This window comes from Pseudopodoces humilis, chromosome 3 (assembly GCF_049639895.1).
Source record: "Pseudopodoces humilis isolate 2021_Gansu_Grassland_sample_001 chromosome 3, ASM4963989v1, whole genome shotgun sequence".
Classification (NCBI taxonomy): Eukaryota; Metazoa; Chordata; class Aves; order Passeriformes; family Paridae; genus Pseudopodoces; species Pseudopodoces humilis.
Window position 1 is genome coordinate 65,194,310 of NC_142202.1, and position 15,919 is coordinate 65,210,228.

The window sequence follows — 15,919 nt, forward strand, 5'->3', positions numbered from 1 at the left end:
GGCTGTATATCCTTATTTCCATTGCAGGGCAAAAGGAAGCAGCCCCTGCTACGCAGCATAGCCAGATGTACCCAATTTGTAGTGGCTTTTGATGCAGGTGTCTGATGTGCCATGAGAGAAGACAGGAGACAGAGCTGAAAGAAGCTGATACTGTACCTGGCACAGGCAAAAAGTTAACAGGTTGTGGGCATATCACAATTTGGAAATGAGTAGTGTTGTAATGTCACCATCTCCAGTGTTGCAACATCTGTGGGCACTGAAGTGTTTGGTAGGAAGACTGTGATTCCTTCTGCTTGAAAGGGGTTGTGTGGCCTTCTGTCTTCCTCTTTAACATGTCCCACCTCTTGAGCAATATCAAGAGATAACAGCCAATGAAATGTTTCTCTCTGCATTATAGGATTTTTGAGGAAGTGCAGGGAGGAAGGAAGATCTTTCATCTTGCATGCAAAAATGTTACCCCCACATAACTTAGCAGCATGATTAATCAGGTAACAAGCTGGTGGTATTCTACTTTCCATGTAACTTTGTCATAGAACCAGAGAATATCCTGAGTTGGAAGGTACCTACAAGGATCATCGAAGTCCCACTCCTGGCCCTGCACAGGACAGCCCCTGTGTGTGTTCCCTGACCACCATCAGCATCTTGTGAATAGCTCTTACACTGTTGGTCCACTTCAACCAGATGACAGTTTTGCCAAGTCTTACAGAGAGCTGTGTTCTGTAACCACAGTGAAAGTATGTGGCTGCATAAAGGCAAGAAGCTGTGTGGCATGAGCCTGTGCTCTGAGATAGGAGGGTACATGGTGGGACAGGGACTCACTGAAGCAGGAAGGCTTCAGCAAGATTTCCTACCTTTCTAGGAGTCCTGGCAGTAACTATGTAATAAATAGGGAACTGTTTATTCTTTGGTGCAGAAAAAATGCATTTTTATCATGAAGGGTGTGACTGTAGGATTATATTATTTGTGTTGGGCTGCAAATGCAAGAAGTGAGGAAGTCTGATCCCAAATAGGGAGGAATATTCAAGTTGCAGGTAGGGATATTTTTATTTGGATATGTGGAGAAAGAACTTCTACCATTTTTGAGAGCTGTTGCACCATTGGAAGCTCTCTTCCTGTCTGTGGTGTGGTATATAGAGTCAAATACATGCTTTCAAATTGTGCTTAATAAATAATATGTTCTGGCTTTTACCAAATCACAGTAACCTAGTGTAGCCTTCAAACTGGCTTGGCCAGTTGTAGAGCAATTTTTTTTTTTAACTTTTAAATGATCCCAGTATGAATTCATGTACTAGCTGACAAATCTCAGAGAAATAGGTTCTCTCTAGGTTAGGACAAAAGAAATAAGAAGACTCTATCTGTTTTGCTTTTTGGCAAAACACCAAAAGAATCTTTTAATTAGAGAATTTCATTCTGTCTATCTGCCATGAACCTGACTTGATGGGAGCTGATCCTCTAATGAGGGAATTAAATGTTTATTTTTGGTAGCCCACAGCCTGTGACATGTGACATATTGCTGGGTGTGTGAGAGCTCCCAGCCAGTTCCCAAGAACTTCTCCTTTACTTCTCCCATTTTTGCTCTACTGTTCCCTCCTGAATATCACTTTTCTGATTTCTCTGTTCATGATATTTTGACTTGGGAAAAATTTTATTAATTGATAGACACAGTTTCTCTGTGGTGTTGTATTTGGGTCTGTAAATACACAGCCACTTGCTCACTCTTCCTGCCCCCACCCTGGTAGGATGGGGGAGAGGATTGGAAGTGTAAAAGTCAGAAAACTCATGGGTTGGGTTAAAAACAGTTTAAGAATTGAAAAGAAGAAAAATACTATCAGAGAAGTAATAAATAAGAACCAAGAAAGGCTGCAAATGAAAACAGTTGGTCACCATCAGCTGGCTATTGCCTGAGCAGCAGCTCCCCAAACCAGCCTTCCCCCTAGTTTCATTGCTGAGCACAGTGCCACAGGATACAGAATATCCATTTGGTCAGCTGGGGTCAGCTCTTCCTGCTGTGTCCTTTCCCAGCTTCTTGTGCACCACCAGCTTCCTCACTGGTGGGGTGAGAAGCAGAAAAGGCCTTGGCTATGTCTGAGGTCTGCTTAGCAGGCACTGAAATAGCCCTAAATCACCAACATAGTCTCCAGAACAAATCCAAAACATAGCCCCATACCAGGTACTGTGGAGGAAGTTAACTCTCTCCCAGCCAAACACAGCACAGGAAGCATACTTGGAAATTTGTGAGATCCAGAATGGATGAATAACTCTGTCCAAGTGACCATTATTAAGCTGGCTTGTTTACAGGACTGCCACTTTACAAACCACATTTATTGAATTGTTTTGCCTTCAAAAGAGAAGTGGGATGATGGAATGGGAACAAGTCTTGGGGCTCCTGAACACCTCTGCTGTTTGTGCTCCTTAGTATTACGTGGGATGGGGGAGAAATCCATCCTGCCACCTTAAAGCTGGGAATGGTTTCTTTGGCTCACAAGCTGAGAATTCTATCTGAAGATGCTGTTGCCAATGTTCAGTAGGCTTTTCTTTCTGTGATCATGACACCTGAACAAAATAAACTTGAAAGTCTCACGCTTTAATTAGTTTCAATTCTCATGATTTAGAATGATCTAGAAGGCCATATTTTGTCAAGAAACCTCTTTCCTTCTATTTTTGCATTTCACCTTGATTTGATATTTTGTCCTGTCTGAACTAATGTTAATGGGCTCTGTGTTGAACTTATTTACATGATTAATTTCTCTTCACAGATCATTCAACTTCAAGTGGTACATCATCATTTAAGCCCAGCCGATCACTGGTTTCTATTCCCACTGCCCATGTGATGCTGTCTAGTGGCAGCTCTACACTTTCCAAACACAGGGAAGCTTTCAAGTCTGATGGCTCAAAATGGAGTACAAGCTTTGTACGGTCAGGAGGAGGCAGAAATCAGGGAGCCCTGGACAATTCTCTTGACATGAAAGATGCAAGACCTGTAAGAAAATGGTCCTCCTTGTCTAAACTCAGCTCACCAAATAATTTCAACCAAGATGGAAGTAGTCATTCAGTGGAATACAGGGCTGGTATGGACAAAGCTGTGCCACCTCAATTAAGGACAAATGGGCCAAGTTGTTTGCATGACAGCATGGAGTTGCTAAAAATTGAGGACAAGGAAATGGGGAAAAAATGCTCTTCTCTACTGGACTGCAAATACAAATTTGAAACGTGCAGCAAAGATGACTTTGTTTCAGATTCCCCAAGTAGGAGACATGCCTTAGACTTGACCTACAGTGCCTTACCTGAAAGCAAAAACAAACCTACGGCAGGCAGCTGTGAAGCTTTTGGCCAGAGATACGCGACCCTGGGACAGCAGGCTGTGAGCGGAGCTCCCATACAGCCGGCAGTGAGGACTCAGATGTGGCTCAAGGAGCAGCTACGGGCAAATCCCCTGGACTGCAGGTCTGCTGAGGAGCCCTACGGCGTGGCCACGTGGCACATGCAGCAGCTTGAAGATTTTAGAGTAGCAGGTGACCAGCCATTGCAGGTAAGGATAAAGCTTGGTGTTTGCTGCCATCATGTGGCATCCTGTGTTATACCTGAGGAATAACAGGCAGTTTTTAATGAAATGGGAAAGGAAACAGGTCCTGCTAACCAAGGGATGGTATTTTTAAGCTTTGATTTGGGCTGTTGCTGCTTGTTTCTCAACATTAGTTGTTTCTTGGGTTTTCTTCAATTTCTGCTGTCTGCCTGTAGTTTACTCTGATTCACTCTGCCTGTCTGCATGGGATTAACACGTCTTTATCTGAAGCTGTGCACAGAAAGAGGTTCATCAAGTAGCCTTTTTAGTAGTTTTTTAGTAACTGCATAGTGAGGGAAATATGAAGGTATTTTGACTTGAATGGGCTTACAAAGAGGCTCCATTTATGCATTCAGCAAAATAAGAATGAGTTTTGTATAGTGCAAGGGTGAATGAATATTCAGTCTTCTTAAGCCTAGCACTTAAAAATGGAATTCAGTTTGATATTGCTGCTTGTTTTTTAACTAATAAAAATCGACTAACAGTAGTCAACAAATCTGGTTTATTTAAAGAGTATGAGTGGTTGATGCATCACACTTGAAATATTTTCATCTTGAGACTATCAAACACATAGTTTTAAGAGATAGGTAACGCTTTCTAACATGAAATTAACAGTCTTTGTTTCCAGCTCTTCCCTTAATGGGGAAGTAAAGTTTGTTAAGGAAGGCAGTATTTAAAATCTACATGTTCATGCTTACTTGTTTAGTAAGTTTGGCTTGGCTTGACAAAAAAAAAAAAAAATCCCAGTTTACAATATATAAATTTCTCTGAAAGGCATTTTAGGTTTAGACTAGGATATTACCTCAGCAGAGATAATCCAGCTATATGTTCACTTTCCTATTTTGTTCAGCCTGAAGTGCACAGAGTAATTTACATAGAATTGTGCTCAAGTTTTCTTGTTCCTTCTGTTGTACATTGATGGAAAGAATGACAAATTTAGAGATTAACATCCAGTTTTTGCTCTTAATGGTGATCTGGTTTTGGTTTTTGGTGGTGTTTTGACTTTTTGTTGTGTTGGGTTTTTATGGGGTTGGTTTTTGTTTGTTTTTTTTTTTATTTAAGAAAATTGAAGCCGATTAATATGGCCAAACTAATAGTAGTCTCTAAGAGTTTGTCTAAAAACCTGACATTGTTACAGGTTGCCACCCTTTACCTTTATTGCTGCAGAAACCCTCCTCTGTCTCTCTAAGCACTTCAAAGATTCTGATGCTGATAAATTCCCCAGGTAGGGAGCAGAGGCTGATGGGGTCCTCTCAGAACTGAAGAGACAGAGACTGGCTGTGCTGAGGCTGTGTCCAGGGCACTGCCAGCTGGATTCTGGGCAGTTGGCACCTGCTGGTGACATTGAGGAGCACACAAGGGGTTTGGGAGGTGACAGCAGGGTACCATGGGGGAGCTTGGTCTATCCATTCATTCAAGTCTTCCCAAACCCCTGAGATGTGTAGCTGGCTGTAGCCACCAGTGGCGCTGTCTATGAGATTTGTGATCAGGTTACTGTGCCTGGTGGTTCTCTTCTTGGATTTAAATACACAGAATGATGGGGCTAGAAGGGACCTTAAAGATCATGTAGTCCCAAGCCCCTCTGCCATGGACAGAGACGCCTCCCACTGGATCAGGTGGCTCAAAGCTTTATCGAGCCTTGCCTTGGCCACTGTCAGGGTTGGGGCATCCACAGCTTCCCTGAGCACCTGTTTTGGTGTCTTACCATGCTCATAATAAAGAATTTCTTCCTAATACCCAGCCTTAAGTTTCCCCTTTTTCAGTTTGTACCCATTACTCCATAGAGTTCCTGTGAAGGAGCTCCAGTAGGCCCCCTTCAGGTACTGGATGGTTGCTATGAGATGGTTACAACCTTATCTTCTCCAGGCTGAAGAGCCACACCTTCCTCAGCCTGTTTTCATAGGGGAAGTGCTCTAGTCCTCTTACCAACTTCATGGCCTCCTTTGGATTTGCTCCAACAGTTCCACATTCTTCTTTATGTTGGGGACACCAGAAGTGTATGCAGTACTCCAGACAAGGTCTCACAACAGTAGAGTAAGCTTTATTTACTTATTGACTTCGTTTAGATACTTGTGTCTTCATCATCTTATATGTGCCTTTACAACATTTTGTTTAGGATGAGGTTTTAGAAATTTATTTTTGTTTAGATCAAACCAACTCCCAGCTTTTGTCCTTCACATCTCAGAAGTGCTTTCTCCCTCTGATCATGTTTAAATATAGTATGAAGGCAAATTACGTGTTTGAAACAGATGAAGCCCTGTATGTGTTATTACAGTTACTCAAAAACTTTCATCCGTGCTGGCATTGCTACTGAGCTGTATTTGGAGGATAGAGCCAGCAGGGGGAACACAAGCATTATTTATCTTTGACTTTGATTGAAAAACAGTGCTGAACCTTCCCAGGATTTTTAGATTTTGCCTAAAACTGGCTTTTCTTCTTCTTTCTTTTTTTTTTTTTTTTCCCCTTTATTTCACCTGTGACTTTTACATCTCTGTGGAGGAAATTTCTGATGGCCTTAGCAAGCTTCCAAGCTTCCATTGGCATGATCTGGAGTCATATTACTGGGCCTTGAAATGGGATCTGTTTTATGTCCTCGAGTGAAATGTGATTGTGAATTAGGACCCAGAGAAGGTTAAAGCATGTGCAAGAACAGTGAGCCTTTGGGCTTGTAGAGGCATCCCCTGCTGTTCCTCCCAGCCCTCTTTCTTTCTGACAGAAGTTACACCTGCAAGGAGGAAATAAGCCAGAAGCAGTGAAGAAATGAGAATGGCTCTTCCTGTCCTGACACCTGTTTTTTAAAGAAACCTGAGCATCATTCTGCTGTGTCCTTTTTTTCAGAGATCATGTGTACCTGGGAACTGATATTTTATTATTTCTGAGAAACCAAGAGAACTGCAATACAAAGTGGAATATACATTTATGAGATAGAGTAGAAGCCATAAGAGGAAGCTGATGATTTATAAAAGGGGCAAAAGCCACAGCTCTATATCAATTTTTTAATTTTTCTTTTCCTTTTAGTGAGGATTACTTTTGCTTTTTTGCTTAATATGTATATATCCTGGTAGAAATGTAGTGGTTTTTCTAGGACTGAAAAAAATTAGTTTAATATTATTTTGCTTTAAAACTACTATTGCCATAAGCAGAGAATACAACAAACTTTGCTTTCAACTGTCAATCTAGAGCAGCTTTGTGCATATTTAAGATAGCTGCATTCTGTAGCCTCCCCTTCTACGGACTGTCACTAATGAAGTGAGAATAGACTTCTGAGTTGATTTTGAGGACTGATAGTTCAGGAACAGCTGTTGGACTTAATAATAATACACACTACAAATAAGTTCTTATGTCCTCACAGACTGCTACAGAGTTAATTATTGTAAAATCAGACAAGCATTCTATTTGTTTACTCTAAAGACTAATGGAAAGTACAATGTAACACCCCTCAAAAGCTCTTCCAAGGTTAATTACTTTCAATGTTAAGATTCTCTGCTTTCTTAGTAGTCTGAAGTTGATTGAACTCGGTGGTTTTTCTTATATTTTGCTCCCCAGATTATAATGCCTATCATGTGGCTTTTCTATTCCAATTGTAAACAATGGGTTGTAAAGTAAAATTTCCTGTGCATTGTAAGGGAAGCTCAGAGTGTTGGGTAGAAGGCCTACATTGTGATTGTCCTTCAGGATGTGGTCAGGTTTGCAACAGCAGAAAATGTGCTGTGGAACAACAGAATGCCTTTTAGAGAAGGTGTGTCCTTCAGCTGTGGGTGTGATGCTTGTACATTTCAGAAATAAATCTCCAAGGGGAATCTGGTCTTTGGTTATTGTGTAACATCATGGAGTTGGATCTGAAAATCCATTTCCTTAGCTAATGTGAGTTATTTAATGTATGCTTTTTGAAAATAAACATTCTCCTACACATTTCCTAGGAACAGGTTTTAACAGTTCTTCAGTTTATGATCTGAGGCAAAGAAATACTGCTTTAATGAAAACAGTTTCCATGCAGAATTTATATTTCACCATATGCTTAATTGTTTAATTATTTTCAATATACAGCTGATCTTTGAGTAAGGAAATGTGTGATAAGGACTGTACTAAGAGAAAAAACTGCTTATAAAAAACAACTGCATTTCCCATTTACTGAACTTGGAGGCTGTAAAATCTAAATTAAAAAGCTCTATGTTTTCAAGCAATGGCATTTCTTAAAGTCTGATCCTATTTTATATGCTGTTATCTGAATGCATGTAGGTACATGCTGTGTGCTAGTCCAAAAATAAGATTTAAAATGAAAGCATGCCTTGAAAATTGATGGAGATCATTTAATAAGAAGGAAAGCTTCAGAAGATTGCATATCTACATATTAACTTTGGATAGTGTTATAAGTATCACAGTATGAATCTCTCTATTCCCATGTACAGAGCATCTGTATAATTTCTTCATGGTGTGCTAAATTGTATCAGAATATTGCAGAGATAATAGGTGGAAATTACTTAAGTGCATCTTTTCCCTTTAATGTACCAGGTTTAGTGTTTTTTTTAATGAGGAAAACACTGGATTGATCATACCATGTATATGAAAGTTGCTGGAAATTAAGTTTTAATGCAATGAGAAGTTTAGAGTTATTAGAACAATTTTCATTGCAAAGCAGAAAAGGAAGAAAGTAAACTGTATGCATATCTAAACATTGGTAAACAAAGCTGTAAAACTTTAATTGAAAGAAAAGTCTCGACATTCATCAGATAACATTGTTGCCACGTAAAATTTTATTCTTAAATGTCAGCTCAAAGCTGGGATTTTTTTACAATCCTTTCAGATCAGAATATTAAAATTATTAATATCAACATTTTCTCCTATATCGCATATTGATGAAACCATACTTCTCAGGAATATAAAACTTCTTAACATGAGAGATTATCACTTTTAGCTAGCAGAGTGGATTCCTTTACTGGGAGCCATAACTAAGCTTTTATGGTCTGTTCCTTTTGCTGTGTTGGTAGCCCAGGAAATGGGATTCCGTTCATTATAAGGCACTTGTAGGTTCAGTCTGGAGTAAGTGCTAGCAGATGATTGCAAACCAAACTTGGATTGTGCTTGATAGCAAAATGAGCCTTGGCACTGGTTAGCTGATAACTTTGCCAGCTTTATATGTCATCTCAGGAAAATGCATGTTTCAGTTTCAGCAGCGTATTTCAGCATTCGTTGCGGATTCTGTCGTGTTCATTGCTGGCTGAGAGGAGGCTGCTGGGATTGTATCTGGGGATTGTTTCTCCATGTTCTAATGGCAAAGTTTCTCACAGACTTCCTTGGTATGTAATTTTTGATCTGGAAATACATGCTAGTTGGTGGCAGTAGGCTCATCTTTCTCAGTTTATTGAAAAGGAATATATGATTTTATTGTTCTTTCAGGGCCAACTGGTGTCACACTGGTTTCCCTAAGATAGGGAAACTTGTGAATATACAGAAGGTAATACAGACAGTAAGCTTTGGGTAGTCCCAAGCAGTATGTCAATGAATAACCATTTTGTTGGGAAAACTGTTCTTATTCTTCTTTGGGCTAGACTGGGTTTTCCTGTATGTTTCGGTGTTTTTGGTATGCTTTGAGCCATCTATGTAAAGCATCAACAGGAATTCTCCTAAGTAATACACAACTATGTAACCATTACCACATGTCTCTAGTATATGAATTTACAGATTTTTTTAAAGCAGAATATTTCAATATTATCGAAATAAATGGTGAAGTGCTTATTGTGATGTAGCTGTGCAAAGTTTTCTGCTTTAAATGCAAACAGATTGGAATTCATACTACTATAACAATCAACTTCAAAAAACTATGGGTATGCAGCTTGCAGAAGCCATTTCAAATGTTTATTGCCTATTGTCTATTTTAGAGCAGGTGAGAAGAAAGCTCTCGTTTGAAATACCTGTGCTGCTCTAGGCCATTGTGCTGGTTTGGCTGGGGCAGAGGTAATTTCCTTCATAGTAGCTGGTAGGGAGCTACACTTCGGACTTGTACCAAACCGTAATCCCATGCTAGCTACTATACCATGAAGAAAATTAACTTTATTCCAGACAAAACCAGCACACTAATGCTCTGTAAGCTTTGGAGCAGGTAGTATGGAGTGGAATGTGGGTACTTATTAATGGCAGGACTTCCTTGAGCTTTTGGGTTTGCTGGGCATACTGCCTTTTCCTGTGAAAAGTCTATTTAAAGATCAAGTTTAGATGAGTCTCCTGCAGATAACTGAATAACAATAGTGATCATACGGAAATTCTTGGTGTGAACATGAATAGATGAGCACTATAGTATACTCAGCACTCAGCAGTATATGTGCTGAATCAGGGATGTAGGCAGTAGGAAACTGGAGCTGGGGCTTCCTCCCTCCATGAAACATCTGCCTCTTTTGCATGTGTGTTAATATGCATATTTATGTAGTAATAAATTTACTGTACAGTATGTATTTGTACACTCTCCCTGTGTTTCACTTGGGAAAGTGACATGCTAGGAGGAAGTTCTTTGGCTCCAGTGTAATACATGAAAATCTTCTGGTCCCCCCCTTTCCCAGCACTTCTCATGTTTTTTTAGCACTGCCTTCTGGAAAATCATTCCAACAGAAGCATGCTCCTGTTGGTCACTCTCCTTCCCAGGACGCTGTGGGAAAAGTACATCATCCTGTAAAGAGCCACAAAAGAAGGTCCTGTAAGACGTTTTTGCTGCATACTTAGAGGTGAGGACAGGCTATGGACTGACGATTGCACTGTAACAAGTGGTCTGTCAAATACGGCTGGAGGGCTCCCACACTGCTCACTTGACCTGTGCATAAGTGGTAAATCCTCTTACTGAGGCTGTAGTGTACCACGGGTTTGTGCAGCTGCACCTACTGCTGGTGTGCTAAGGGTTTCCTGGGCAGAGTCATGATAACCCTGGGAAATGGCCTTTTGTCAATTGTTTTGACAGCTGCTTCTTTTGATATGCTGGATAACAGAAGGCTTCTGGCTTTTAAGGTGTTGCAGTGAACCACAGGTGGTCAAAAAAGGTCTAAATAATAATTATGTTTTCATATTTGACCTTCACTTATCCCCATCTCTGCTACTGCAAGCTGCTTTTTGAGGATATCTTTGTTTCCATTTACAGCATCTGTGCTTTTCTCTCCACAGGTAATTTGATGTGTGCTGTCAACTCAAAGCTGGCATTTTGGTTTGCCTTCCTGCTGTTATTTCCCACAAAATCTATGTTCTACAGAAATCCCATTTTAAAAATTTGATTCCTGCTGTACCCTTTTTGCGGAAATTATGTTCCTTAAATGCTGCAAATAATTTGTAAATCCTTAAACAATCAGCTGTAGCAATGAGAAACTACAGTAGCTGCTGATGCATTCTTGGGTTTCTTCAGGTACTCAGCAAGGCTGTAGGTGCTTTCTTCACTCAGTGGCAGGTAGATACTTGTGCACAGCTCTTAGGATTGCTTTCTGATAAATGTGGGGTGTGAACACCTTCTCTAACTGTTGGATATTTCAACCTCTGTAGCCTTTACATACTTCTATTTAAGTAAAGTGTCTACATTATCACTGCAAAATCCACAGGGTGAAATCTGAGAAGGAAGCAGAGCCTCGCAGAGGTTCACATCAGCTTCACAAGGATAAATGCGAGTACTAGAACCAAGACAATGAGCAGAAAGTTGAGTAGAAGGTTGAGACCTCTGTTGTTGGCAAGATCCATAACGTGCAGCAGTCTGCCCTCTTGTGCCTGCAGCAGACTCTTTAATTGTAGCTTAGGGTTGCTTCTTCAGTACTAAGCCATGTAGGTTCACATGAATTTAATTGTGTCCACAGTTCTTTCCCTGGTTTTTAGTTTCTGCCACTTAAGAAGAAAATGTATGCTTACAGTAGCTAGTTGTTCGTTCTTTTCCTGGAAAAGTATTCCAGATGCTCCTACAAGCCTTTTTTCTCAAATACCTTAAAAATAAAGTGAAATAAAATCAAGGTTAATGATAAATTTCATTCCAGTACTGAAGAATTTCTGAAGAGCTAATAATTGGATGAAGGGCTTGAATTTTCTTATACAGTTAGGCACTTCATTGGCTTCTTCAATGTGTATGGTACTTTCCAGGCCCATTGAATTTTCAGAAGAATGAATGTTCTCAAGACTTGGTCTCTTTCAGTGACAGACAGTTGAAAATTTACTTCTAAAATACCTCTGTAGGTGATCCACCCCTCCACCCCCTGCTTTCTTATCTGGGCAAAATGTCTGTCTGTTAATAGAAGTATTTCCTACCCTTCTAGGATTTGGCATTGTGTAATGCAGTCGTGTTTTGCCAGCACTGTGCTGTGTAAGGTCCATTACAGTCTTGGAAATGCCTTATGAAGAATCTGGATTGAGCTGGCAGAGGATGTTTCTGTAGTGCTTTTAATAACACATATGCAATTACTTATTTTAAGATAGCATTAATAACTTAACAATCAGGTTTTATTTATAGAAATATAGAAATGAAAGGAACATATAAACCCACACAGCCCTAACACTGCCAACAGTTGCCAAAAGTTCCTTTTAATTATCAGCTACATTTTTAGGGAAGATCACAAGAGGGCAGTGTTTTATAGCTTTGTATTTTATACAAAGGCGTAACTTTTGGCATTATTTTAGCTTAAAAAAACCCCAAACTTATAAAGCAGTCAATCAGATATTACTACAGTAATATCTGTAATAAGTAATATGGGCCTGTGTTAATTTAAATCACCAGGATTCTTATTGAGATGAGCATCAGTTTGTAAAGGAATCATTATAAATATGTTCTGGGGTTTTGTTTTTTCATTTTTTTTCCCCCACTTTTTATCATGGAGGTCAAAACTAAAAAGATTACCTTTGTTGTTAAATAAGGCATCTCTGGATATTGCAGGATTTCCCAAAAAAAATTCTAATTGTGTTTTGCTAGGCACTATTCATTTGTAGCCACACAAACATAGATATCTGGCCTGTAATCTATAGTGTATTGATATGCTTCCAAATATAGATGGGAACACTCTCTAAATTATTGTGTTCAATTACTGTGCTCTAATTTTGGCAGAGAGGATATAGATAAGTATGTTTCAGCCTACATTATAAAGTGTGTACATTTTTTGTGATTATTGTTCTGTGTGTATCCCAGAATGGATAAGGTTGGAAGGGACTACCATCTTCCTGCTCAAGCAGAGTCATCCTGGAGCACACAGCACCAGATTGCATCCAGGTGGTGTCTGAACATCTCCCGTGAGGGAGACTCCACAGCCTCTCTGGGGAACCTGTTCCAGTGCATGGCCACCTGCACAGTAAAGAAGTTCTGTCTCATGTTCAGGTGGAATTTTCTGTGCATCAGTTTCTGCCCATTGTCTCTTGTCCTGTTGCTAGGCACCACTGAGCACAGCCTGGCTCCATGGTGCCTCTTGACACTCCCCTTCAGATACCGATAGACATTGATGAGGTCCCCTCTCTGTCACTTCTTGAGACTGAACAGGCCCAGCTCCCTCAGCCTTTCCTCTTAACAGAAATACTCCAGTGCCTTACTGATCTTTGTCATCCTCTGCTAGACCTGTTACAGGAGCTCCATGTTTCTCTTGTACTGAAGAGCCCAGAGAAGAAACAGCACTACAGCTCCATCCTCACTAGGGTGGAGTGGGGGCGGGGGGGGAGGTTAGGATCATCTCCTTGAACTGCTGGGAATGCTCTTCCTAATGCATGCCAGGATACCACTGGCCTGGTTGTACCATTGGTCATTGGTGTAGTTATAGCAAAACTTAAATAAAAATTCTTTGTGCAGGGGTGTGACAAACATTTTGAGCATGGTGTGTGTGAATAATATTGTTTAAGTCTGTTTTACTCTTGTCTGTCCAATAAGTGGTTCAGTTCTACCAGGAAGGGAAGTTGTTGCTAAATTGATGTAGAAAACTTATTAAAGAAATGCAAATATCTGCCTTCTAAAGCACCTCACTGACTAGTCTTCATCAGAGCAAAAGTTTCAATTTATAAATGTGTCCTGTGTTCAACATAGAGAATAATATCAATTATTCAGTTATTGAATCAATTATTATAACATTTTTTGCCGAGGAGCTGTCTAAGGAAAAATCTTTAAAACCAGCTTATTTTGGTTCCTGATTCAACTCCTTCTCAGTATAAAATTGTCATGGAAATTGTTTTTTGCTTGGTTTTTTGGTTTTTTTTTTTTGAGGAAGAGCAATACCAGATTATTGCCTGTTTAGGTGCCTTTATTCACTATTAATGTGTAAAATGGCATTAGGAAAAAAATATAGGCTTGGGTGGAGTGGAGCAGAGAATGGAAAAGTTAATCCAAGCTATGTGCTGTACATGTTTGCAATTTTTGTTATGGCTCATAAAAGTGGTGAAATTTTTGATTACACTTGCAGAAAATTCATTAGGAATAGTTGCAAGCACTAGCTACTGAATGGGAATCAGGTACATGTAAGTGACCTGGACATCACAAAATAGTCAAGATTACTCTTGAAAACCAAAACAGAATAAATAGACATTTAGCTGTGTGATGACTAACTTCTTTTCACATAATTTTAATAAGTAATAGAATGGATGCTTTCTAAACAGAATTGGATATATTTAATATTTTTCAAGCAGTCCTCTTATTAAATAAAAATACTGTAGATATTATTTTTAAAGCTTATATAAGTCTACAAAGAAGATTGTATTATGTACAAAAGTTTTTTTTTTAAATTTCTTGGTTCAGCTGACAATTGGTGATATAGAGGATAGTAACAGATTTTCTGATCAACAGAAGCCTAAGACACAAATGAACCATACAGTATATGCAATATATCTGCATTGCTGTAAAATAGCAGTAGGGCTTCCTTTTTATGGATAACTTGGTCTTGTTCCTGTTTGGTTATTGTTTTAAAATAAGTTACGAGTTTTCAGTTACATAAGAGGAAGTTGGAAGTTGTTTTGATTTGGCTCCATTTTTTAGCAGTGCTTTGCTCTGACTCCTTTATATTATTGGCTTGTGGAACCTATAACCCAAACGTGTCCTCAGAATGTAGTGCTGATGCTTTACTCTTAACACTTTTTTCTTCAGCAAGTGTTCAGTACTGTAAAACTGTTGTCTATTTCCATTGAAGTCTCTTAAAACACATCCAAAGGAAACTAAAGCTAGAAACTCTATCCATCACAAAAATACAGATTTGAAAAGAGAAGAAAAGTATGGAGGATTAAAAGGGGAAATATGCTTGCTAAAATCTCATGCGTTTGTGAGAGTGGTCAGAATGCATGAAATGGAAATTGAGATTTACACTGACAGTGCAAATCAGTAATGCTCATGTACTAACTTGCAAGTGTGTGGGTGTGTTGCCAGTTTCACCAGTGCTTGCCCCAGTCCTTATACAAGTAGCTATCTTCATTTCCTCTAGTGGGTAATCTTATTTCAGAGTCTGGTCTCAACATACCTAATCACCAGACAGGAAATTCACCACCGGATTTGCTTGCATTCCATTGAATACAGAGTTTTTTCAAATATTTCTTCCCTTCCTGCTCAGCTGTTCATTGTCAACTTCTACTCATGAACTATTAAGATAAACTTATTTTGATTGTCTGTATTCATCAGTAAGAATGTTTACATAAAATGGAATAGAAGAATATCCCTTTAAGAAATGGATGTCTGTGTGACCTCTGTCTATTGATTTTTGAGCTTTCTTTAAATTTGAGAAGTGTATCAAATTTCTAGGAATTTTTCTTAATACCAGCAACATGTAATAGGGTTAGTAGGCTTGGAAGTCTTCTACTCAGTCTTTTTACTCACAATTTCTGGAGTAGATGTGTCATCTTTTATGTATATAGCCTATGGTTTACATGTTGAAAAGATATTTCTGTTGTGCTTTCCCCTCCTATGCATAATTGTTTACAATGAATTTTTTTATCTGTCATGTATTTTAGGAAATTACTTGCATGTTCTTTAGCAGGAATTTGCAGCTGAAGATGGGGATGTTACATCACATACACATACAAATGTGTTATTTGTATGGGTGCACTTCAGTCACAACAGTAATGGTGACCTAGACTTTGCCCACTGTCACATCAGGTGTAAGCCACCTCATGTGACATTGGCAAGTTCCAAATTTTCTGTAGTTTTAAACTAAGAAAATTATTACATAAATTAGAACAAGCCTTAATTAAATTGTCTAAAGGCAGATATTAAGAACTCTGAGAATCCAAGTTGTGCCAGTTGTCATGTCAGTCAAATGACTATGGAAAACAAAATTTTTTATATCAGTTATGGTAGTGTCAATTTTTTTCTGCAAAACATAATGAAAAATCTTTCCAGATGTCAGATATATAAAATCCCTTAAATAGGGAGAAAAATATATGAAATAGTTT

General features: G+C 39.1%; 1 protein-coding gene across 1 annotated transcript in view; it reads left to right on the top strand.

Moving 5' to 3' along the window:
- CEP85L (centrosomal protein 85L) overlaps positions 1 to 15,919 on the top strand; it is a 106,997-nt gene that overhangs the window by 39,614 nt on the left and 51,464 nt on the right. The window contains exon 3 of the mRNA XM_014263483.2: positions 2,757 to 3,529. Coding sequence (XP_014118958.1) covers positions 2,757 to 3,529 — 773 coding nt within the window. The remainder of the gene's footprint in view (positions 1 to 2,756; positions 3,530 to 15,919) is intronic.